At 42.4% G+C, this 23,891-nt stretch overlaps 1 protein-coding gene across 1 annotated transcript in view; it reads right to left on the reverse strand.

Moving 5' to 3' along the window:
* LOC115084014 (myosin light chain 1, cardiac muscle-like) overlaps positions 1–22,972 on the reverse strand; it is an 84,469-nt gene extending 61,497 nt beyond the window's left edge. The window contains exon 1 of the mRNA XM_029588268.1: positions 22,765–22,972. Within this exon, the coding sequence (XP_029444128.1) occupies positions 22,765–22,875 (111 nt within the window). The 5' untranslated portion in view covers positions 22,876–22,972. The remainder of the gene's footprint in view (positions 1–22,764) is intronic.
* Between the last annotated feature and the right edge of the window lie 919 nt (positions 22,973–23,891).

Genomic DNA, 23,891 nt, shown 5'->3' on the forward strand with positions numbered 1-23,891 from the left:
GCCCCGAGACGTGTCTAAGTTTCAGGGCTTTACAAAAGGGGCAGTCCGGGGGCGGTCCGGGGTGGGGCCAGAGGTCTCCGGCACAGCGGCCATTTGCCACTGGGTCAGAGGATCGCATGCCGGCAGGCTGCCAGAGCGCATAAAAGGTATAACAATTTGGGGGGATTAGAGTAAGGCTAGGGGGGAAAGGTTAAGGGAAGGGGTGGGAAGGTTAGTTTAGGGGGTGGGAATGGGGGAAGCCTGCAGGTATTGGCACACCCAAGGTGCACTAGTGTGCACCCCCTTGCGCGCGCTGACCTCCGATTTTATAACATGCGCACGCCTGTCCGTGCTTGTTATAAAATTGAGCATACATGTGTGCGTGCCGGGTAGCACGCGCACACATGAACGTCTGCGCGTATTTTTGAAAATCTACCCTTCAGTGTTTACAGTTCAAGTAATAGAGGATATTGGCAAGGTTTGCTGGTAGTTTGGAGAGCTTTTCGGGCCGATTCAGTAAAGTCGGGCCGATTCAGTAAAGTCCGCTCACAGGCACTCACACTAGCCCGTCCCTAGCGCCTCCTTTTGGCCCGGAGCGGTGGCTGTCAGCGGGTTTGACAGCCGACGCTCAATTTTGCCGGCGTCGGTTCTCGAGCCCACTGACAGCCACGGGCTCGGAAACCGGACGCCGGCAAAATTGAGCATCCGGTTTTCGACCCGACAGCTGCTGTCCAACTTCAACATTTTTTTTTTTTAAACTTTTTTTACTCTTTGGGACCTCCAACTTAATATCGCCATGATATTAAGTCAGAGGTGCACAGAAAAGCAGTTTTTACTGCTTTTCTGTGCACTTTCCCGGTGCCCGAAGAAATTAGTGCCTACCTTTGGGTAGGCTCTAATTTCTGAAAGTAAAATGTGTGGCTTGGCTGCACATTTTACTTACTGAATCGCGCGGAAATACCTAATAGGGCCCTCAACATGCATTTGCATGTTGAGGGCGCTATTAGGTTTGGCAGGTTGGACGCTTGTTTTCCGCCCCTTACTGAATAAGGGGTAAGGGAAAACGCGCGTCCAATGGCAGGTTAACAGTGTACTGTATTGGCCCGTTTGTGAGCATACATCAAGAAGCCAGGACTGTTGTAGGGAAGAAGCCTAGATCAGATCCTAGTATTTCTCCTTGTCTTGACATATTACTAAGAAAATAACCATTTCTCAATAGTTAACAGGGAATAGGAAATCAGTTTTTATTTTGCCTTTCATTTGAAAGAGATATTTTTTGTATACCTAATACATAGCTTTCATAGGCAGTTGTAATTTTTATATTCTACACATACAGTACACATCTAAGGTTTTTCCAGTTCCAAGGAAAAACATCAGTCCAAACCACATTCCTTTTTCCTCATGCATCATCAGAAAGTTCACTGCTACTGTGGTCAAAATTTGAAACTGGCACTTAGCTGAGTATCTGCACTTCGACATTCTCTCCCACTACCATAATCTCTTCCTGCCTTCCTCTTCCTCAATGATAACCCATGCATCAATGGGCCAGTTCTCAAAAGCTCTCTGCTTTGGGACAACGTTTGTTGGTGCTATTCACCTGCAGACTTTACAGCCAGTTTTAAAGAGGATGTTCACACTTTCATTTTTAAGCTTGCCACATTTGCACCTGTTTTTCATGCACCATATATTTTCTATGGAAAACAGTGAACACATCAAAGGTCAAGGTACTTTAGAAGTAATGAAACAGTTAAGTAACATGGTTATAAAAAAAAGCCTTCTGTTTTCATAACTTAGGGATTAAATCATTACATATACGTTTACAAAGCGGTGATAAGGTCAATTGATGCTAAAAACTTTACTCCCCAGTCATCCTTTCTGTTCTTATTTTGCTACATGTAAAGCAAAGGCAAATAATATGGGGTAGATTTTATAACATGGATGCGCCGATTGTATAACATGCACGCGCGATGCAATCGGGCCTTCCCCAGTTCCCTGCCAGTGCGCTCCAATTAAGGAGTGGACTGGGAGGAAACTTCCCTAACCCCCTGCCTAACCTTCCTTCCCCTTCCCCTATCCTCCCCATCTCTAAAACTAACCTACCTTACCTAGCGCCTCTTTTTTGACGGAAGCGGCGGCTGTCAGCGGGTTTGACAGCCGATGCTCAATTTTGCCGTCGTCGGTTCTCGAGCTCGCTGACAGCCACGGATTTGGAAACCGGATGCCAGCAAAATTGAGCATCCGGTTTTTGACCCGCCAGCCGCGGAGCCATTTAACTTTTTTTTTTTTATTATTTTTGACTTTTTTAAACTTTCGGGACCTCCAACTTAATATCGCCGTGATATTAAGTTGGAGGGTGCACAGAAAAGCAGTTTTTACTGCTTTTCTGTGCACTTTCCCGGTGCCCGGAGAAATTAGCCTTTGGGTAGGTGTTAATTTCTGAAAGCAAAATGTGCAGCTTGGCTGCACATTTTGCTTTCTGAATCGCGCGGTAATACGTATAGGGCCATCAACATGCATTTGCATGTTGCAGGCGCTATTAGGTTCAGGGGGGTTGGACGCGCATTTTGGGCTCACTATTACCCCTTACTGAATAAGGGGTAAAGCTAGCGCATCCAAAATGTGCGTCCAAATGCCGGCTAACAGTGCGCTCCGTCAGATGATATTCAGATTGTCCACTGGGTAAAAGTAGTTTAACATCTCTAGTCACCTCAAAGGATCCAAGTAAACTATTTCAAATTGGTTATTGCATAATAAGTTGGTCTTAAATGAACTGAAAACAGAAGTTTTGGAACTGAGGGGGAGTCAGGGGGCTTGTTACCAGATACATTTGTGGTGGATATTGGTGCTAGTAAGGTGGATCAAGTGAAGTCTCTAGGGGTGAGGTTTGATTCATCTTTGATGTTAGAAGGCCAGGAGTCTCAACTAGTATAGTCTGCATTCCATAAACTTCTCTCAGTGCATTGTCTCTGTCCCATTTTGGATTTGAGTTCTTTTAAGGTTGTAATGCAGTCATTCATGTTGTTTCATCTGGACGAACATAATGGCCTGTGCTCTTCTTTGATTTCCCTCTGAGGTTGATACACAGGCTTCAATTGGTGCAAAATGTGGCAGTAAGAATAATTTTGGAATGTCCTTGGAGGACATTGGCACAGCTACTGCTGTGATAGATGCAATGGTTGTTTGTTAGTATCAGGTAGGATGCAATATATGATCCTGTATTTGGTTTTCAGAGTCGTGAGAAGAAATGAGCCTTCTTATCTAAAGAATAGGTTAAGTTAGCATGCTTTTACTAGGAATTTGTGTTCCTCCCAGACCTTGATGCTAGTAGTTCCAACTTTCAAAGCAGTCAAGAAATCTAGACTGTATAGCAGATTGTTTCCCACTGTTGCTCTTCAAATCTGGAAACCATTACCCCTTCACATAAAGGTTAAGCTCAATTACTTGACCTTTGGGAATAAAACTCAGAAACTAAAGGATGAAGGTTAGATGTGATTGCTAGGTTTTCTGCCTTTTAGATATTATTTTTGTATGTCTGTACAGTTTATTTGATTTTATTGGATTGAGATTTTATTGTACACAGCTAAGAATCGCCAAGATTGGACAGATAGGTGGTTTACAAATGTTTTAAATAAATAAAATAAATGCATTTACAATATGCCATCTGAATCACAACCAAAACATGTGATTCTAATGTAAGAGTAGATTCTAATTTGACCCTGAAGTTCCCAAGTTCTATGATGGGTGTCACATTAACTTCCTTCAACCTTATCCACAAATTCACTATGCTTGTGACTGATGTTCTTCATTTTCTTTTCTTAGTGTTAATAGCCATCTAATTCCCCTTAAATCAGTTATTTAAAACCATCAGATTTCTGTTTAGCTGTTCTAAAGCCCCCACCAGAATCTTTCCCAAAGGAACGATCAATTGGACATCATCAGCATCTAAATGTCTAGTATTGTCAAGTGAATGGATCCAACACCCTAATGAAGACATAAAAATGTTAAACAAAAAGGGTAAAAGAGATGAACCCTGAAGGACACCACAATGGACATGTGTTCAAAACAGAATTGTTAAATTTCACCATGAAAGATCTATCCCTATGGAAAGAATAAAGCTAGCTATAATTGACCCAACCAGTTCAACTGTCTACATATGTCAATTAAAATGTTATTACCATATCAACTAGATCGAATGCACTTGACAGGTCTTGAATAATCCATCTTCATCCATTCAAAATAAAACATCATTTATTACAGCCACCACTTTGATTCTATTCTATAGCCTGAGTGAATCCCACCTGTCTATAATCAACTCTTTACTTTCATGGGTACTATTGAAAAGTATTTAAACCCAAAACAGTAACTTAAAATATAGTTAGAAATATAGGGGGCAATAATCTCAAATTTTTATGCGTGCTGACATACTTTTACCCACATTACAACACAATTAGAATACTGCCTCCCGCCAGTACTGGTAAAAGTACATAAAGCACATGTAGTTTTGCTGGCTGTTAAAAGGGCTGGGACAAGCTGGAATAGTGAAATTACATGACAAGATTTAATTTTGAAATGGCTGCATGTACTTTCATGCACATGCTTTGAACCTTCTTCAAGGTAGGGGTGAAGTACATGGGTACAAAAGTACCCGTGTTTCCCTGTCGGCCCTTCATTTTCAATTGGATATATTGCATGGAGTTTCTCTTTGACATTGAGCTTGCAGGCCCACTGGTACAAAGTACAAGGCACTCACTTCCTATAAGTGATGCATGAAGTTTAATTACTGTTCTCCTGTAGCTGTGTTTAAAAAAAGGATTGGATAAGTTCTTGGAGGAGAAGTCTATTACCTGCTATTGATTAAGTTGATTTAGAGAATAGCCACTGCTATTATTAGCAACAGTAGCATGGAATAGACTTAGTGTTTGGGAACTTGCCATGTTCTTATGGCCTGGATTGGCCACTGTTGGAAACAGGAAGCTGGGCTTGATGGACCCTTGGTATGGCATGTTCTTATGTTCTTCTAAAGTTCAAGTAACCATATTGGTCAAAGAGAAGAACAGATTCTGCAGCTCAGGATGGGCTTCTTTTGGGTTAGTATAAGAATTATCTAAACATTGTTCAACATGAGTTTTCTGGATCTCATAGGTTGCTTCTTCAGAAACAACTTTCAAAAATGGGACTTTAATGGTCCCAAAAACTCATGTCCTACAATATTTGTGGATAATTCTAGTACTAGTCCAATTAAAGGATCGTAATCTACAAAACCATCTAGAAAACACCCAAAATTGGTTTCAAATTGGTTCCATATGCATTTATTGGAGAAGTAAAGAAGCACTGTACAAAAGCTATGGAAGTTTGTGTCCACATTCTGGTGTAGTTCTTTAGCAGAGGAAGGCAACAAAATTCAGATGCACTTCATTCCTTGGATCAGTAGTTGTCAATTAGGATCCTATCAAATATGAACACCCAGTAAATTAATTTTGTTTTAGACCATCTATTGGTGAAGTAGCATTGTTTTGCACTGATCTTGAAAGACATGAATTTGATTTCTGGACCTGACTTCTATTCATTGGTCCAGTAGAAACTAGAGATGCTGCTCAAGAAAAGTTCACAAGTCCTTAGGTGAGGGGATTGCAGCCATCGTGCAACAGTGGACCTATAAGAAATATTTAGGGTGCACATATTCTGAGTTCCAAAATGTGTCCATCTATGGCCTCTGGCCAAGCAATATCACTGAGCTGACTGGGCTACATGGAAGAAGGTTGAAAAAAACAGGGGAGAAATCCAATTTGCATATAAAGCTCATGGCACCATAGCCCTAGTAATGGTTAACTCTGATTAAGCTAAAAACACAGAGAAGCAGGAAAAAGCTTCTCAGCCAAAACAAATTTTAAATAAATAAAAGATCATATATTTTGGGGCAGATTTTAAAACCTGTGCACGGGTGCAGATTTGTTCACGCAACCCGGCACTAACAAATCTACGCCCGATTTTATAACATGTGCGCGCAGCCCTGTGCATATTATAAAATCCAGGGTCAGCACGTGCAAGGGAGTGCACAGTTGTGCAACTTGCGCCCGCCGAGCCGCGCAGCCTGCCTTCGTTCCCCCGCACCTTCCCCTCCCTTCCCCTACCTATCCCGCCCCCCAGCCCTACCTAGAAACCCCCCTTACCTTTGTTGAAGAAGTTATGCGGGCTCGGCACGCGCAGGGGCAGGCAGGGGCAGCTTTTCGGGGGTTATGCTCATATCTTAAGCACTTAACCCTTTGAAAATCTGCCCCTTTATTTTTAAAAGTCTACAGTAACAGGTTTGAGGACAGTTCCAGGACAAGTATAGTCTGTAGCTTAAACAATCACAAAATAAAGAACCCTTTCTTCTATAACAGAGATGTGTCATATCTTTAGTTGCATAGTTTTCCATCTAATACAAATATTTAAATTAATCATTAACTGGAAAATCTGTGTACAAATATATTCTAGAATATTCATAATGAACATGCTAAAAAAAACCCAGACCTCAGGGAATGGAATTTGGTGATATTCCTGCTGTTCACTTTTTTAGGGCCTGAAGTACTAAAGGATTTTTCCTATTTTATGTCTGTTGGGAAATGCTTACTACTTAGGCCCCCAGAAACATCCTTCTTCTGAACTTAATGGGTCGTTATTTGTTCTATCCATATTTGCATAAAACATAGATGATGTCAGCAGACACAGACCTATTGGTTCATCCAATTTGTCCATTTGTTTCTTCCTACAGATGGTTTCTTAATCAGCTTATGGTGTTCTCCCTTCTTCTCCCACTAAGGTTCCTTTGGGTCTCTTCCATGCGTGCTTGAATTGGGTCTGTCTGGAGGTTGCAAGTACAGTAGTAACTACAAGTCCTAATAGATGCCCAGGCACTCAAATAGCCATGACTGTCTGGCCGGCTCCATGCTTCTTGTATTAACTGATTGGCATGGTGGGTCTGTGTTGGTGGGGTGCTAGCTGAAAAGGATATGGGGACCTGTTTGTACAATAGTCAAGTTGGTGTTAGTTGCTATTGGATTATTGTGAGAACTTGTGGTTGGACGTGGAAGGGAAGAGTTCTGAATGTTAATTGAAAAGGACATCTTCACATGCTCAGCTACCCATTATTATAATGCAGAAGGATGACAGGCATGATATCACACAGGTGGTCATATTCTACAGCTTGCAGCTGGGCTATAGTCTTAGCAATGTGGACAAGAAATCCTGGACAGAATGGATGGTCCAATTGATCATTTTCTGCTGATATCAACTGTGACTATATTATTATTGTCCCTGTCCTTTTTATTCTTTCTTTCTTTATTTATGCTATGGAAAAGAGCTAACTTATGATGCTTTATTAAGGCCTGTTAGATATTTGAATGATTGTGTCATGTCCTAATTTCCCCTTCTTTCTTCTACTACAGAGTACATCTTAGCTCACTCTCTCTATATATTGGGGTAGATTTTCAGAGCCCTGCTCGCCTAAATCCGCCCAAAACCGGGCGGATTTAGGCGAGCAGGGCCCTGCGCGCCGGGAAGCCTATTTTACATAGGCCTCCCGGCGCGCGCAGAGCCCCGGGACTCGCGTAAGTCCCGGGGTTCTCGGAGGGGGGCGTGTCGGGGGCGTGTCGAGGGGCGGGCCCGGTCGTCGCGGCGTTCCGGGGGCGTGTCGGCAGCGTTTTGGGGGCGGGTACGGGGCGTGGCTACGGCCCGGGGGCGTGGCCGCGCCCTCCGTACCCGCCCCCAGGTCGCGGCCCGGCGCGCAGCAGGCCCGCTGGCGCGCGGGGATTTACGTCTCCCTCCGGGAGGCGTAAATCCCCGACAAAGGTAAGGGGGGGGGTGTAGACAGGGCCGGGGGGGTGGGTTAGGTAGGGGAAGGGAGGGGAAGGTGAGGGGAGGGCAAAGGAAAGTTCCCTCCAAGGCCGCTCCGATTTCGGAGCGGCCTTGGAGGGAACGGGGGGAGGCAGCGCGGCTCGGCGCGCGCAGGCTATACAAAATCGATAGCCTTGCGCGCGCCGATCCAGGATTTTAGTGGATACGCGCGGCTCCGCGCGTATCTACTAAAATCCAGCGTACTTTTGCTTGAGTCTGATGCGCAAGCAAAAGTAGGCTGTTCGCGCGCCTCTTAAAATCTACCCCATTTTGTACTGTATATGGCTTATGGTGCAGGCTAACCATTGTTTGGGTGTTCCTCCTTTGAACCACTCCTACCTTCTCAATATCATTTTGTAGATTTGGTCTCCAGAATTGGATAAAGCAATCCAGGTGGGGTCTCACAGAAATTAATGCAAAGATAATATTACTTCCCTCTTTTCACTAGTGACACTTTTGTTTATGCACTCAAGTATACTGGTAGATTTCCCAGCTACCAAGTGTTTTTTTTTGTTTGGTGACTGTTAGTTCTCCCTCTCCAAAAATGGTTTTTGACCTTTAGATTTCAATACTCTAAAAGAATGATTTTGCTGGTTTTAAAGTCCTTCCAGTCTTTATTAGAATGTATTTCATTTTATCTATTTCATTTATCTATTCTGTTGCAGGTTTTCATTATAATCTGAAATTTTCATTATAATCTGAAATTTAATGTGGACAATAGCAAAGTGTTGCATATAGGGAAAAATAACCATTGCTGTAGTTACAAGATGTTAGGTTTCATAATAGGAGCTACCACCCAGCAAAAAGATCTAGGCATCATAGTGGATAATACTTTAAAATCGTCGGCTCAGTGTGCTGCAGCAGTCAAAAAGGTAAACAGAATGTTTGGAATTATTAGGAAGGGAATGGTTAATAAAACGGAAAATGTCATAATGCCTCTGTATCACTCCATGGTGAGACTGTACCTTGAATACTGTGTACAACCAAAATTATAAAGGGATGGAACAGCTCCCCTATGAGGAAATACTGAAGAGGTTAGGGCTGTTCAGCTTGGAGAAGAGACGGCTGAGGGGGGATATGATAGAGGTCTTTAAGATCATGAGAGGTCTTGAACGAGTAGATGTGACTCAGTTATTTACACTTTCGAATAATAGAAGGACTAGGGGGCATTCCATGAAGTTAGCAAGTAGCACATTTAAGACTAATCGGAGAAAATTCTTTTTCACTTAACGCATAGTTAAGCTCTGGAATTTGTTGCCAGAGGATGTGGTTAGTAGAGATGTGAATCGTGTCCTCGATCGTCTTAACGATCGATTTCGGCTGGGAGGGGGAGGGAATCGTATTGTTGCCGTTTGGGTTTTAAAAGTATCGTGAAAAATCGTTAAAATCGTGAGCCAACCCCCTAAAACTCACCCCGACCCTTTAAATTAAATCCCCCCCCCAAATGCTTTAAATTACCTGGGGATCCAGCGGTGGTCCAGAACGGCGGCGGTCTGGAACGGCCCCCTCAATTGAATCCTTTTGTCTTCAGCCGGCGCCATTTTGCAAAATGGCCGCCGCAAAATGGCGGCGGCCATAGACAAAAATGATTCGACGGAGGAGGTCGTTCCGGACACCCGCTGGACTTTTGGCAAGTCTTGTGGGGGTCAGGAGGCCCCCCCAAGCTGGCCAAAAGTTTCTGGGAGTCCAGCAGGGTTCAGGAAGCGATTTCTTGCCGCAAATCGTTTTCCGTATGGAAAATGGCGCCGGCAGGAGATCGACTGCAGGAGGTCGTTCAGCGGCGGTCCGGAACCCCCACTGAATGACCTCCTGTAGTCGATCTCCTGCCGGCGCCATTTTCCGTACGGAAAACGATTCGCGGCAAGAAATCGCTTCCTGAACCCCGCTGGACTCCCAGAACTTTTGGCCAGCTTGGGGGGGCCTCCTGACCCCCACAAGACTTGCCAAAAGTCCAGCGGGGGTCCGGAACGACCTCCTGCGTCGAATCGTTTTTGTCTATGGCCGCCGCCATTTTGCGGCGGCCATTTTGCAAAATGGTGCCGGCTGAAGACAAAAGGATTCAATTGAGGGGGCCGTTCCGGACCGCCGCCGTTCTGGACCACCGCTGGATCCCCAGGTAATTTAAAGCATTTGGGAGGGTTCGGGAGGGTGGGGGATTTAATTTAAAGGGTCGGGGGTGGGTTTTAGGGGGTTTTAGTGTGCCGGTTTTCCTGCCCTCCCCTTCCCCCGATTTACGATTTTTTAACGATAATCGGGGGAATTGGTATTGTATCGTGGCCCTAACGATTTTTGACGATTTAAAATATATCGGACGATATTTTAAATCGTCAAAAAACGATTCACATCCCTAGTGGTTAGTGCAGTTAGTGTAGCTGGGTTCACAAAAGGTTTGGATATGTTCTTGGAGGAGAAGTCCATTAACTGCTACTAATCAAGTTTACTTAGTTAATAGCCACTGCTATTAATTGCATCAGTAGCATGGGATCTCCTTAGTGTTTGGGTAATTGCCAGGTTCTTGTGGCCTGATTTGGCCTCTGTTGGAAACAGGATGCTGAGCTTGATGGACCCTTGGACCCATGGCAATTTCTTATATTCTTAAACAGACACCCTTTCCCTTCTAGCCCTTCCTCAATGCCACTTTTGAAGACATTGTCAGGAACTGAGTCCAGCACTGATCCCTGAGGTACCCTACTGATCTCTTTCCCTTCACTAGAATGAGCCTCATTGATTAACACATTCTGAATCCTGTTGATCAACCAGCATATCACCCAGTTTATACCTTTTTCTCCAGCTTCTAAACTAGCTAGCTTGATCACCAGTCTTCTAGGTAGAATAGTGTCAAATGCTTTACTGAAAGCTAGATAGACCACTAATACTATATTTCTCTGATCTACTGCTTAGGTCACCTCATCAAAGAAATTAATAATATTTGTTTGATAAGATTTTCTCCTCGTTAAACTCTTATCTAGGATCTTGTAACCCAATGGCTTCAATGTACTGCACTATTCTATCCCTCAGTACTGATTGCATTGCTTTGCCCATCACTGATGTCAAACTAACAAGTCTGTAATTGTCTGCTTTCTCCTTGTTCTCACCTTCGTGGAATGATATCAGTTTCTTGGAATCTCTCCTATTTCAAGTGATAAACTAAACAGAGCTGTGGTGGGTACAGTCAGTATTTCATTTAGCTGTTTCAGAGAGCAATAATGAAATCCATTTTCACAGATAAAACACTGTTTTACTCTCTGAAATGGACTAAAACCTCAGATCCCTTACTATTATTGTCTGGTGGTCTAACAGTGGAGCGCCCCTTAGGCCTCTGTGTGCTGTGATGCCATTTCTAAAATGGCACATGCTGGCCTCGGTCACCCTTTTGCCTCTGCGGGTAGACTAGGGGAAATAGTGAAGAACAAGAAATAGATCTCCTTTTTTTTGGGATCTGCTGGGCACTTGAGACCTGGACTGGCTGCTATCAGAGACAGGATACTGAGCTTGATGGACCTTGATCTGACCCAGCATGCCATTTTTTATGTTCTTATGTAGGTCTCTAAGTCATATCCTGCTGAGCTTCAAGGTGTGTGTAGTCAAACAGTAGAATACAAACAGTTGCCAGCCTCAGGTAGTACCTGGATTCCTGTTTCTATAAGACTGAAGACCCTGATGCCAGTAAACACTTTTGAGTCTGATTTGTCCTCTAGTTTGTGCCCAGGGAAAAATGATTTTTGGAAGACCTTAAACGCTAGTGCCCATGATGTCCTGGGGCCTTTACTTCCTTCTCCATAAGGTCATTGAAGCAAATGGGCTCTTCCTTGGTTAAACATGGCCATGCTATACATTCTTTATCAAGAACATGCTTCCCAGAGGTTTGAGCACAAAGCTTTTTTTTTTTCCATAATGAGTAGCAATGTGAAGCATCAGCAAGCAGAGTGAAAATTGCTTTAGAGAATATGGCTGGTTTCTGGCAACATTCAGAAATGTAAAACACTTACAGACTGGCTATTACCCGATATATATATTTTAGCAACATGATATTTGAGTTTCAAACCGCATATTATAAGCTGACTCCCCTAAGCCTCAAAGCATATGTTTGTTCAGATGTTTCTATACCAATCTGAAAAAAGTCAATAAATACTGTGAGCACTCAGGTGGTTAGAGGAGAGATTGAATCCTGTGTTAGTTAAATGCAAAAGAAGAGAACATAGGAGCTAGTGGGAGAACAGCAATACTTGAACGCTAATGAAACCTACAAGATAATAGCTTCTAACTAGTAATGCAGTTATTTTTCTGAATTGTTGCAGGGAATGGTGATTGAACAATTTACTCTAAGGCAACGTGTAATGAGACTGAAATTTGCTATTTTTCCTGTATTAGTAAATTTTGTAGATGCCATTGAATTTTGCCTTAAAAAGACAATGATTTTGAAGGAGAAAAGAGCATAAATGTTTGCTTCTGTATTTCTCCAGGGAAGGAAAAGATACTACAGAGGTTGGCATATGTTTTTATCTGGACCAGCAAAAAAAAATAAAATATTATATTGTACATAAACTTTCGGAGCTCATTGGTCCCTTCTTCAGAAGTCTCTGCAATTCTGAAAAAGCTGCAGTTTTATAGATTTTGGGCTTGATTTATCCAATATCATTTTGGCATCTGGAGGCCAAACTGTAAGAGACAGCCAGGTTTTGTCAAACAGCAACTGTGATAAAAACAGTCAGATATTCCCATTAATAGGGAGCACAAACACCGAAAGGAATTGCGATCATGAGTTGCGAGGTTTGTCAATCAAAAGGCCTGGATCAGGGATTTCAATTCACGTTTCCTGAAAATGCCATTCTGAGAAAGTCAGAATGAGTAATGCTTCAACCCCTTTCCTTTTTTGCTTGCTGCACATCTACTATAGAGACGTTCAAACACTTGCTACTCATTAAATTTGTCCTACATACACTTGGATAGCAGAAAAGCAGACTAGCTTCAGTAAAGCTACGCTGCTAGAAAGCCTCTGCCCCACATTTATAGGAATATCAGAACCAACCAGAATATGTGCTGTGGACCACAGATGGAATTGTTTTGCATCGCAGTTATTTTGGACTTTTAGGGCTCATTGAAATAGCACCAGAAAAGTAAGAAACCCTCCCCCCCCCCCCCCCCCCATAAACTGCACTGGCAATACTGAAAAGGCACAACTATTTAGTTTATCCAGCAGTTAATAGGCTGTTAGCCCTTTATTTATTCTTCACTCTTAAAGTATTTGTAATTGCATTGTAGGACCTTACTGTATTTAGAACATTGCATCAAAGTTTCTCTCTCAGCCTCAGCAGATACGCAAGAGATACCTCTTTATACTTCATAGAACAAGCTGTATAAATTGACAAACATAATCAATTCGTGCATCCAATAGAAAGGTATCACTTGCAACTCCTTTTCACACCCACATGATGTCGTTCTTGACATAAGTTGTTTGAAAACTGTTCTTGAATGATTCCAAACTCAGGGAGAAATGTTGCTGGTTGTGTTGTCTGATGCAAGTGAACATGCCGGAATATGCCCCACAAGTGATGCATCTTACCTGTTGGAAGATATGGGCCAGAAGACAAGGATGGTATCATATGGAGACCTGCCAGTATTGCAAGTAGTAGAGCAGGCCTGCCTGCAGTGGTCTTATCCTCTCTTCTGTCATATTAACCATTAGGATGTGCATTTGTTTTTCACAAATTAGACAATCTCTATGAAACTGTCTAATTCATTGTTGTTCGGTAGCCCCGAAAAGCAAAGCGTATTTTGCCGAAATTTCGGCAAAGTTCATATTTAGTGTCAGTATGCACTAACGGAGTTACTGCGCACTGCATGTCACTTAGGGCCGGATCGTAAAATTATGCGTGAGCGTAGATTTGTGCGCGCAACCCGGTGCGCACAAATCTACGCACGATTTTATAACATGTGCACGCAGCGGCGTGCATGTTATAAAATCCAGGGTCGGCGCATGCAAGGGGGTGCACAATTGTGCAACTTGTGTGTGCCAAGCTGCGCAGCCTTCCTCCTTCTGCCTCCCCCCACCTTTCCTTCTGCCTCCCTCCAACTTACTTTCTGCCTCCCCCCACCTTCCCCTCCCTTCCTCTACCTAACCCACCCCCCAGCCCTACCTAAAACCCCCCCTTACCTTTAACTTATAAGTTGCACCTGCCGCCGGGCAGGCGTAGGTTGCACGCGCCGGCCAATGGCCAGCCCGCGATCCCGGGCACAGCGGCAAATGGCCACTGTGCCTGGAGGCTCTAGCCCTGCTCCGCCCCTCCCTGCCCCCTTTTTAAAGCCCCAGGATATACCCATGCCCCGGGGCTTGTGTGCATCGCCGGGCCTATGCAAAATAGGCTCGGCGCATGTAGGAAGGTTTTAAAAGGGTTACGCACATATATTACGCATGTAACCCTTTTAAAATCCGCCCCCTAGTGTGCAGTAATACCAATTAGTGTGCCCTGTTTTTCTAGCTAATGAACTTCTCTGAATTGATACTTTTAAAGTTTTAAGTTGCATTTTGTTTTTAGTGCGCACTAACATTAGTTACAGTGCACTACTATATACTTAGTGCGCTGTAAGTTCTATTAGGACGCACTAACTAACCTGTTAGTGTGCCCTAACGCAGCTTAATGCACATTAATATCTAGCTAGTGCACACTGTCTCGGTCAGTGTACTGCGCACTAATGCTGAGATAGTGCGCACTAACTGGTTGTTAGTGTGTAGTAAGGCCCATTAGTGCACACTAATGCACTTCGTCAAAAATTGCCGGAAAAAAAAAACGACCCAAGGGAAAACAAAATTTTCCAAGGAGCGCCCGATCCGAAGCCCAACCCGAAAGCGTTAAATGAAGCACATCTCTATTTAATAACATTGCTCGTCAGCAAGCATGGGGGGTATCACACCACACATGTGCAGAACAGAAAAAAAAAATCCTGCCCCACACCAATCTGTAATCTGTTTTTGAAACCCACCCCCCCCCCCCCCACTACTTAAACTATGGATTCATTGGAATTTTTAAAAAAAATGTTAATTTATCAAGTTCATCTTAACTTATTGCTTTGTGAAAATACAGCTACAGTATTCTTAGCATTGAGGATTTTTTTTTTCCACCTTAACTTTTAATGCTGCCATTATGACCCAAATAAATCAAGTTCTTCAAGCGAACTGACATTTCATGGCAGAATTATCATAAATGACTGTGCTGTGATGTAATGGAATAGGAAGCCCTTGTTCGCTGGTAAAAAAAAAAGAACTTCCAGTAAGCCGAGCTAACATGCGAAATCACAGAGGTATCCCAATTCTGGAAGCACATAAATATACTATTACATTCAGGTGTCTGCTTCATAACAGGTGCTACAGTGCTGAGACTTGGGAGCCACAGGTCTGGATTTTTTACACTTTTACCCCAATGACATTGTATTTAAAGCAGGGTATATCTGAAATAATACTTACATTTTAAAGTGGCTACCAACCTGATCCCACAAAATATCAACTTGCCTGCTCCTGTCTTGCTTACAGTTATTATTGGGTCACTTTTCTTGTGACCCTTATGTTTTATTTTGTACCTTTTTTTTTTTTTTAATAAAATCTTTTATTATGCCCATAAGAACCTCCCTTCCCCAGTTCCCTCTTTAGTTGCTCATTCTATTTTCATGTTTCACACGGGTGTCATGCCTCTGTGAAACTATGGCGGGATTAGTACAGCACTGCCTCTGATATACTTTGATCCCTAATGGTGGGAGTATCTTAGTAGCAGAAACTTAAAAACTTGTGCTTCAACCACCAATTTAGTCCCTGGAATGGAATGAAGTTCAAAAGGAATGGTGGAGGTGGAGGGTGAGATCTTAACGATTTTGTTGTGACTGCCGACTGATGTATTTAAATATGTGATCCTAATAACTGATTGTAAATTCTTCGGAGCAGAGACCGTCTTTTGTGTGTATCTATACCAGTGGTTCTCAACCCTGTCCTGGGGACCCCCCCAGCCAGTCGGGTTTTCAGGATATCCACAATGAATATTCATGAGAGAAAATTTGCATGTTATGGAGGCAGTGTATGCAAATTTTCTCTCATGCATATTCATTGTGGATATCCTGAAAACCCGACTGGCTGGGGGGTCCCCAGGACAGGGTTGAGAACCACTGATCTATACAGTGCTGGTTATATCTAATAGCAGTAAGGAAACAATAAGTAATAGAAGTCTTAAGACAAGGTAGCATGAGAAGGTGGTTATTTGATATTTGGCTCCTGCTACGATGTGGCTGGCTAAACTGGCGGGCCACTGGCTTGGAGTGTTATTTTCCTACTATTCAGGAATAGAGTTGGATGGATTTTCATGACAATCTAATCTGCACCACAGCATCAGACTTTACATGGCTGTCTCCATACAATATGCTCCTTCTAAAGGGATCAATGATTCTCAACCTGGCCCTAAGGTCCAGCCTGACCAGTTTATCTTTATCAGCAATAAATATGCATCAAATATAGGAGCATTCATCACCTCTATTGTATGGAAATATATGCAGATTTATTGTGGACAACATGAAAACAGGACTGACCGGGGGTGGTCCCCAAGGACTGATTTGAGAACCAGTGGAGTAGAGTGACTAGTTCGTTCCATATTGAAAGGAACATAAAAACATAAGAACATAAGAAAATGCCATACTGGGTCAGACCAAGGGTCCATCAAGCCCAGCATCCTGTTTCCAACAGTGGCCAATCCAGGCCTCAAGAACCTGGCAAGTACCCAAAAACTAAGTCTATTCCATGTTACCATTGCTAATGGCAGTGGCTATTCTCTAAGTGAACTTAATAGCAGGTAATGGACTTCTCCTCCAAGAACTTATCCAATCTTTTTTTAAACACAGATATACTAACTGCACTAACCACATCCTCTGGCAACAAATTCCAGAGTTTAATTGTGCGTTGAGTAAAAAAGAACTTTCTCCGATTAGTTTTAAATGTGCCCCATGCTAACTTCATGGAGTGCCCCCTAGTCTTTCTATTATCCGAAAGAGTAAATAACCGATTCACATCTACCCATTCTAGACCTCTCATGATTTTAAACACCTCTATCATATCCCCCCTCAGCCATCTCTTCTCCAAGCTGAAAAGTCCTAACCTCTTTAGTCTTTCCTCATAGGGGAGCTGTTCCATTCCCCTTATCATTTTGGTAGCCCTTCTCTGTACCTTCTCCATCGCAATTATATCTTTTTTGAGATGCGGCGACCAGAATTGTACACAGTATTCAAGGTGCGGTCTCACCATGGAGCGATACAGAGGCATTATGACATTTTCCGTTTTATTCACCATTCCCTTTCTAATAATTCCCAACATTCTGTTTGCTTTTTTGACTGCTGCAGCTCACTGAACCGACGATTTCAATGTGTTATCCACTATGACGCCTAGATCTCTTTCTTGGGTTGTAGCACCAAATATGGAACCCAACATTGTGTAATTATAGCATGGGTTATTTTTCCCTATATGCATCACCTTGCACTTATCCACTTTAAATTTCATCTGCCATTTGGAAGCCGAATTTTCCAGTCTCACAAGGTCTTCCTGCAATTTATCACAATCTGCTTGTGATTTAACTACTCTGAACAATTTTGTGTCATCTGCAAATTTGATAATCTCACTCGTCGTATTTCTTTCCAGATCATTTATAAATATATTAAAAAGTAAGGGTCCCAATACAGATCCCTGAGGCACTCCACTGTCCACTCCCTTCCATTGGGAAAATTGTCCATTTAATCCTACTGTCTGTTTCCTGTCTTTTAGCCAGTTTGCAATCCACGAAAGGACATCGCCACCTATCCCATGACTTTTTACTTTTCCTAGAAGCCTCTCATGAGGAACTTTGTCAAACGCCTTCTGAAAATCCTTCTGAAAATCCAGGCTGAGCCTGTCTTGCTTTTAATTTTGTTCAACTATGGGCTTGTAGTTGCAGTTTGCATTATCCCTTTGGATTAAGGAGTGATCTGTTGTTTGCCTTCTGGAGATCTGTAGTTCCAATCTTTCTCAACAGTCACAGCATGAGCTTGAGTAGGGCAATTGCGCTCCTGTAGTATATAGAGTGCAAGCCCTTTCTCGCATGGCAATATTTCAAAGCTGTTGTGAGGAAGGCATAGACCCTATATGATCTCAATTAAATTCACTGGAGTAAGAAGCCTTTTGGGAAAGAGAAAGTGGAAATATATGTTATATTTTTAAGCAAGACAGAGGAAATATTGGCAGCAATGAAGGACGGCTGAGGGGGTATATGATAGAGATGTTTTAAAATCATGAGAGGTCTAGAACGGGTAGATGTGAATCGGTTATTTACTCTTTCGGATAATAGAAGGACTAGGGGGCACTCCATGAAGTTAGCATGTGGCACATTTAAAACTAATCAGAGAAAGTTCTTTTTCACTCAGTGCATAATTAAACTCTGGAATTTGTTGCCAGAGGATGTAGTTAGTGCAGTTAGTGTAGCTGTGTTTAAAAAAAGGATTGGATAAGTTTTTGGAGGAGAAGTCCATTACCTGCTATTAATTAAGTTGACTTAGAAAATAGCCACTGCTATTACTGGCATCAGTAACATGGAATAGACTTAGATTTGGGTAATTGCCAGGTTCTTATGGCCTGGATGAAAACAGGATGCTTTCTGTGCCTGATGGACCCTTGTCTGACCCAGTATGGCATGTTCTTATGTTCTTAAAGATCTTTGCTGAGAAGTATGTGATTATGGCATGCCATTTCTCTATATCTCTGTGGTAAATGGGGTGATGAGAAAGCTTAGCCACTGCTTTGCAAAGTGCAGCAATGTTTTATTCTTATGCATTGCATACTGACCACTTTATACATTAGAGCTGACTAGAGGATGGGAAAACCGTCCTACAAACCAGTGCAGATTCCAGCTCTGTAGGGCTCATCCTGACTTTTTCCATGTTTCTGAGTCAATTTAAAAGCTCCATTTCGAAATACCAGACAAAATTAGATTGATAAACATCTCTAAGGCACCTCCTGTAAAGGAGTGGTTTGCCAGAACGCTACTCGATGGAAGCTTAAATTAGTCAAAAGCCTTCCTTTCTTAAGAAACCGTATAAAGCATGGCTATTTCCAACTGCTTTATGGAATTCTAAAGCTGTTTTTTGTTAAAGATTTTTTTTAACTGTTTTCATATTTTTTATTTTGCTGGCTAAAGTTGCCCTAATATGTTTTTATTATATTATTGTCCCAATTGGTTTTATTTCTTTTTGTCAGAAATTTGAGATTTTTTTTACATTTTATTCAGTTTTTGTTGCTCATTAAGTTGCTGTGATGTGCTTGAATTATACTGTAGACCAAATCAAATTCAATAATATTGTTTTGCTGTTGCATATTGCTCTTCAGTCTACTTGGAAGGAGCAGTCTAACAATGTGAGAAATAAATAAAGCTACAGTTCAATTCTGCTTAAAATCCATATTTTTACAATCAGTGTGGATTTGCCCTGCCTTGCTCAGTTCATTTTTGTAAGCATGCCATCTTAGAACGCTCTGCATGCTCCATCCTGGATTTTGACATGAGCCAACTCAGATATCTCGCCAGTAGGGGAGGGGGCAGAATGATTTCCCTTCGTCTAACCAGCCCTCCCATCTCAGCTTTGGCTCCCATAGTAATCTTATAGCAGTTGCATGTCAGAAAAGTATCTAATGAAACTCAAAACCACCCTTGTTCCATTTCAGCCAGCTGGCTCAGAAGTGGGAATCTAAGTCACCATCGGTTTAGATTTTGGTGAACTAAGGCCTGGATTTTCTAAGGTCACAGACCTTAGAGAATCTGGCAGTAACGGGGGGTGGTGGGTGAAGCGGGGGGCGGACCTGCGAAAGCCAGCAGCGATCGCACCACCGCGGGGTTATCGCTGCTGGCTTTTGCACCCAATAGCGCCACCGTGAAAAGTGGTCCTATTGGGCACGCCACTGGCGGCGATAAGGAGTCTTACCTTTCGCTGTCAGAGAAGTCGTTGCGGAGTCCGCCCCGCCACCACCCCGACGTCTCCCCTTCTGGTGTGGACTCCGCCCCGATTTAGCTATCGCACGTGAAAAGTCCCTTTTCGTGTGCGATCCCTTCAGAAAATGATCCCCTAAGCCACATAAGTTAAAATTCAGCCTGAGCTATATTGGGTTAGTTGGTTGAAACCAACAGTGGCTTGCAGTGTAGGTTCCAGGGTGCAAATGTACCATCAAAAATAAAGAGACCAGAGGAGAAGCATGATGGAGGAGAGGTAGAGAAGTGCAAGGAGGGAAGGGGCAATGAAGGAGGAGTATTGGGTGGTTTGTTAGGAGGGAAGAGGGCAAATAGAAGGGGAATACTACTTGTCATACCATGTATTTTTTGACCAACTAGTTGACACTCATGTTATGCAAAGTGAACTAATATCCCCCCTATCTCTTGTCAAGGTTTTGAATCTAACTGAATTAGACTTCGCAATCCCATTGTTTTATTTAACTCTAGGTTCACAGCACTTTCTGAGCTAAAGATGTTCTCATGTTAATGGGTATGGTTATTTAGTGTTTTCTTTATTTTATGACATTTGTATACTTTCGATTATTGGAATTGTTTGGTGGAATTTTTGTGCCAATTTTATTTCTTTTTGTACTACTTTGTGAGCCACCATAGGCCATAATTTGGGATATGGTGGGTCATAAATGTAAATAAATAAATGCTATGTTGACTCTGCTCAGCAATCACATGACTTTGCTGATGTGACTAAGGAAAATCCACCACTGGCCCTACATTTGCTGTCTCGTTTAATAACAGATCATTTTCTGCTGTAATGTCTGTTAGCCGCAGGCTGTGATATCTTGTGGCCTCCTTGAAGATTTCAGGATATAATTCCTCACATTTCCTTTTTGCAGTGGAATTTCATCTTAAAGGTGCACTTAGAAACATAGAAACAGAGAATCTGATGGCAGATAAGGACTGTGAGGCCCATTAACCTGCTCACTTTTATTCTTGGTGCAATGTCAAACAGCAGAGTTCATTTCTGACTTTCCCTTCACAACTAAGGATCCTCCTCTGTGCTTAGCACATGCTTTCTTGAATTCTGTTCCTGTTCTTGCCTCCGTCACCTCCACAGGAACGATGCTCCATGCATCCACCATTCTTTCTCTAATTCATTCGCCCTAACCCAATATTGACGTCAACATGTATTTTTCAGCAGATTGCATTACTTTTAGCTTTACTAGAAACTTGCTGTTAGGTTGCTGTGTTCCCTGTAGTAAAGTTAGTTTATTTGTATTTAATTTAACATTTTTTATCGTTCTGATTTAAAAAAAAAATCTAAAATAATTCATTTATAAGATTAAAAATATAGTCTCCCCTTTTTCTCGTCAAGTGTCTCAGTTTCCATGGAGAAATACCATAAATCTATGACGTGTTTATAAAAGCTTCCCTTTCTCAGGCAGTTCAACTGTTAGAAATCTAGGTTCCTCTGCGTGTCACTCTACTGTTTATTGTCAAACCATATTGTATGCTCCAAAAGAGGCTATTCAAATTACCAATTGCACAATTATCTGCACAGCCTGTGCTCAGATCTCCCGCCAAAGAATTTGAAATGTGTCCCATGGTTCATATGATAATTCTTTGCTAGTTCCACCTTAATTCACTTCATGTCATCAAGGGTGCTGTCTCCTGCCAACAGTAGCTCGTTCTACATTTATCTGGTAATTCATCTCATGCTTTATAGTTCACAGTTGAACTAGTCCAGCAAAGGTGAACTCCTGCCCTAGAGTGCCACAACAGGATCTGGTTTTCAGGTTGGCTCAATCATGCAAATCAGCCTGGTTCTTGGACCAAATGTATGCAGATACGTCTCATGAGTATTTATGGTGGAAACTGTGAAAACCGGATCCATTGATGATACTTAAGGGCTGGTGTTCACCATTCCCACTCTTGCATGATCCTGGGCTGGCAAATTAAGGAAGATGAATAGACATGTATACATGTTACTGCAGTACACCAGGAAATTCACCACATGTTCCTGGATTTATTACCAACTATCAATGGGCATTCTTCATATCTTCCAATTGAGTTCTAAATGTATTAAAGTAAATATATTTGAAAATTCAAATAGAATAAATTTGAAACTCATTGAAGGAAGAATCCAAATGAAGATTTACTGTAGCTAAAGTATATTCCAGGAGAATACATTAAAAAATACCCCAAAAAAAAACAAGAAAGAATGTATCCATAACTAAAGGCGTACACTTACTTTCCACCTTGCCCTTCCCTCCAAATGAAATTAGGAATAAAAGACCATCGTTTTGGGGGGAATAGAAAGGGGAACTATGAAGAAGTTTAACAGTAGGCACAAATTAACAGGGTGACTGATTTTGTTTTAAATATACAGAACATTAGCTGGGCTTTCTTGCTTGACTGTGCTCACTATGTGATCTACAAATAACTGGGAGAGATGGAATTGTCCAAATTTACATGATCTTAGCTACACTAATATTAGTTGGCACTGTCTACCATCCTCGTTTAACTTTTTCCTTTAGTGAGAATGCGAACCAGTCTCAAATCGGTTTCCGTCAGTAAACTGCATTGTTTTCATCCCTCAACGAGAACATTTAAAACCAGGCTGAGGCCGGTTTCCAAGTCATCACCAGAAAGTTAAATGACTCTTCTGTATTCTGCAAGCACGGCTCTGCCATAGCATTTCTTTTCTCCAAATTTCTCCCGAGAGGGCTCTTCCTGAAGTCTTTTAGACCGGCATCAAGCAGGATCTCCTGACACTTGCTTACATGAAATGAGAGCACTGGCTGCAGAACAGCTCCAGTTGTCTCTCTCTCTCCCGGCAACATATGATGCCACTCAGTCACGGATTATTATGGCTGCACCCAAACAGCCCCATAGAATGTGTGCAATAGATACATACTGTGATCTTGGACGGGTCAAAGGCGACTTCCTTGGGAGGCTCGGGTTCTGGAGGGGGCTTTGGGGGTGCCTTAGGTTCCTCTTTCTTGGGCTCAGGCTTCTTGGGCGGCATGTTGCTTCTCCCAGGCACAGAGGAAGGGGGGAAGGAGAGAGAAAGACAGAGAGACAGGGAAGCAGGAAGAAAGTGGAACTCACTTTTTTTTTTCTCTCCGAGCTGGTCTTTATCACTGTTCGGTCCCTTAATGTCACGCATTGTATCGCTCAGCCACCCTATCACATGCCAGAGCTCACAATAGGGGAACATCTATAAAAGGATGAAACATTTTGCCTTGCTATTTTAGAGCAGGTGGACATAGCGGCATCATGAATTAGTACTTAAATAGAAAGACAGTTTAGGGATTTTGTGTATGGGGCTGGACCAGTGTCAAATATTTCTCTTTCTTCCCTTTGTATGTCTTGTGCAGGTCTCTGCCTATTGTTCTGTCTGTGTTCGTCTCTCTGCCAAATATTGTTTTATTCCAATATCTGTTCTCTATTAATGGAATAATGAGATAAGCTGTTTGATTGAACTCTGTGCTGCAGATTAGTCCAGATTGTGCACTGTGGGAAATACTGATCTTTCATCCAATCCTGCTTTCTAGATAATAGGGTTTCAGAAAAACATGCATGCAGTCACCGTAGAAGTGGAAGCGCATTTCTGACACCCGGCCTGTGTGGTAGCTTTCAAAAGAAAGAAATAGCATCCGCTTACAGATTGGAAAATGAAGGCATTGAGGGATAATATTTGACTTGTCTTTACTCATAGTGAGAGATATGCAGCAGAGCAGAGATAAAAATGCAAAAACAAGGATTTCCCTGGCTTACAGGTTTACATTATAACCTCTAGACCACATCTTTTCTTCCCTGCAGTAAGGCCGCTGGCAGATTTATGCAGACTTTGACAAATATGGTCAGTTGCCTATGACACTTAGCAGCTGGGAGTTCAAAGCCAGACTCATGTCATAAATGAAGTTTAATTCCACAAGATCCCCAAATGGGAAAAAATTCTGACGATCACTGATCCCGATCAAAGTTCCCTACTAGCTGTACACCAGGCATTTGATCACAATTATAATGAGCTTAGGAAAT

The sequence above is a fragment of the Rhinatrema bivittatum genome, chromosome 2, assembly GCF_901001135.1.
Source record: "Rhinatrema bivittatum chromosome 2, aRhiBiv1.1, whole genome shotgun sequence".
NCBI lineage: Eukaryota > Metazoa > Chordata > Amphibia > Gymnophiona > Rhinatrematidae > Rhinatrema > Rhinatrema bivittatum.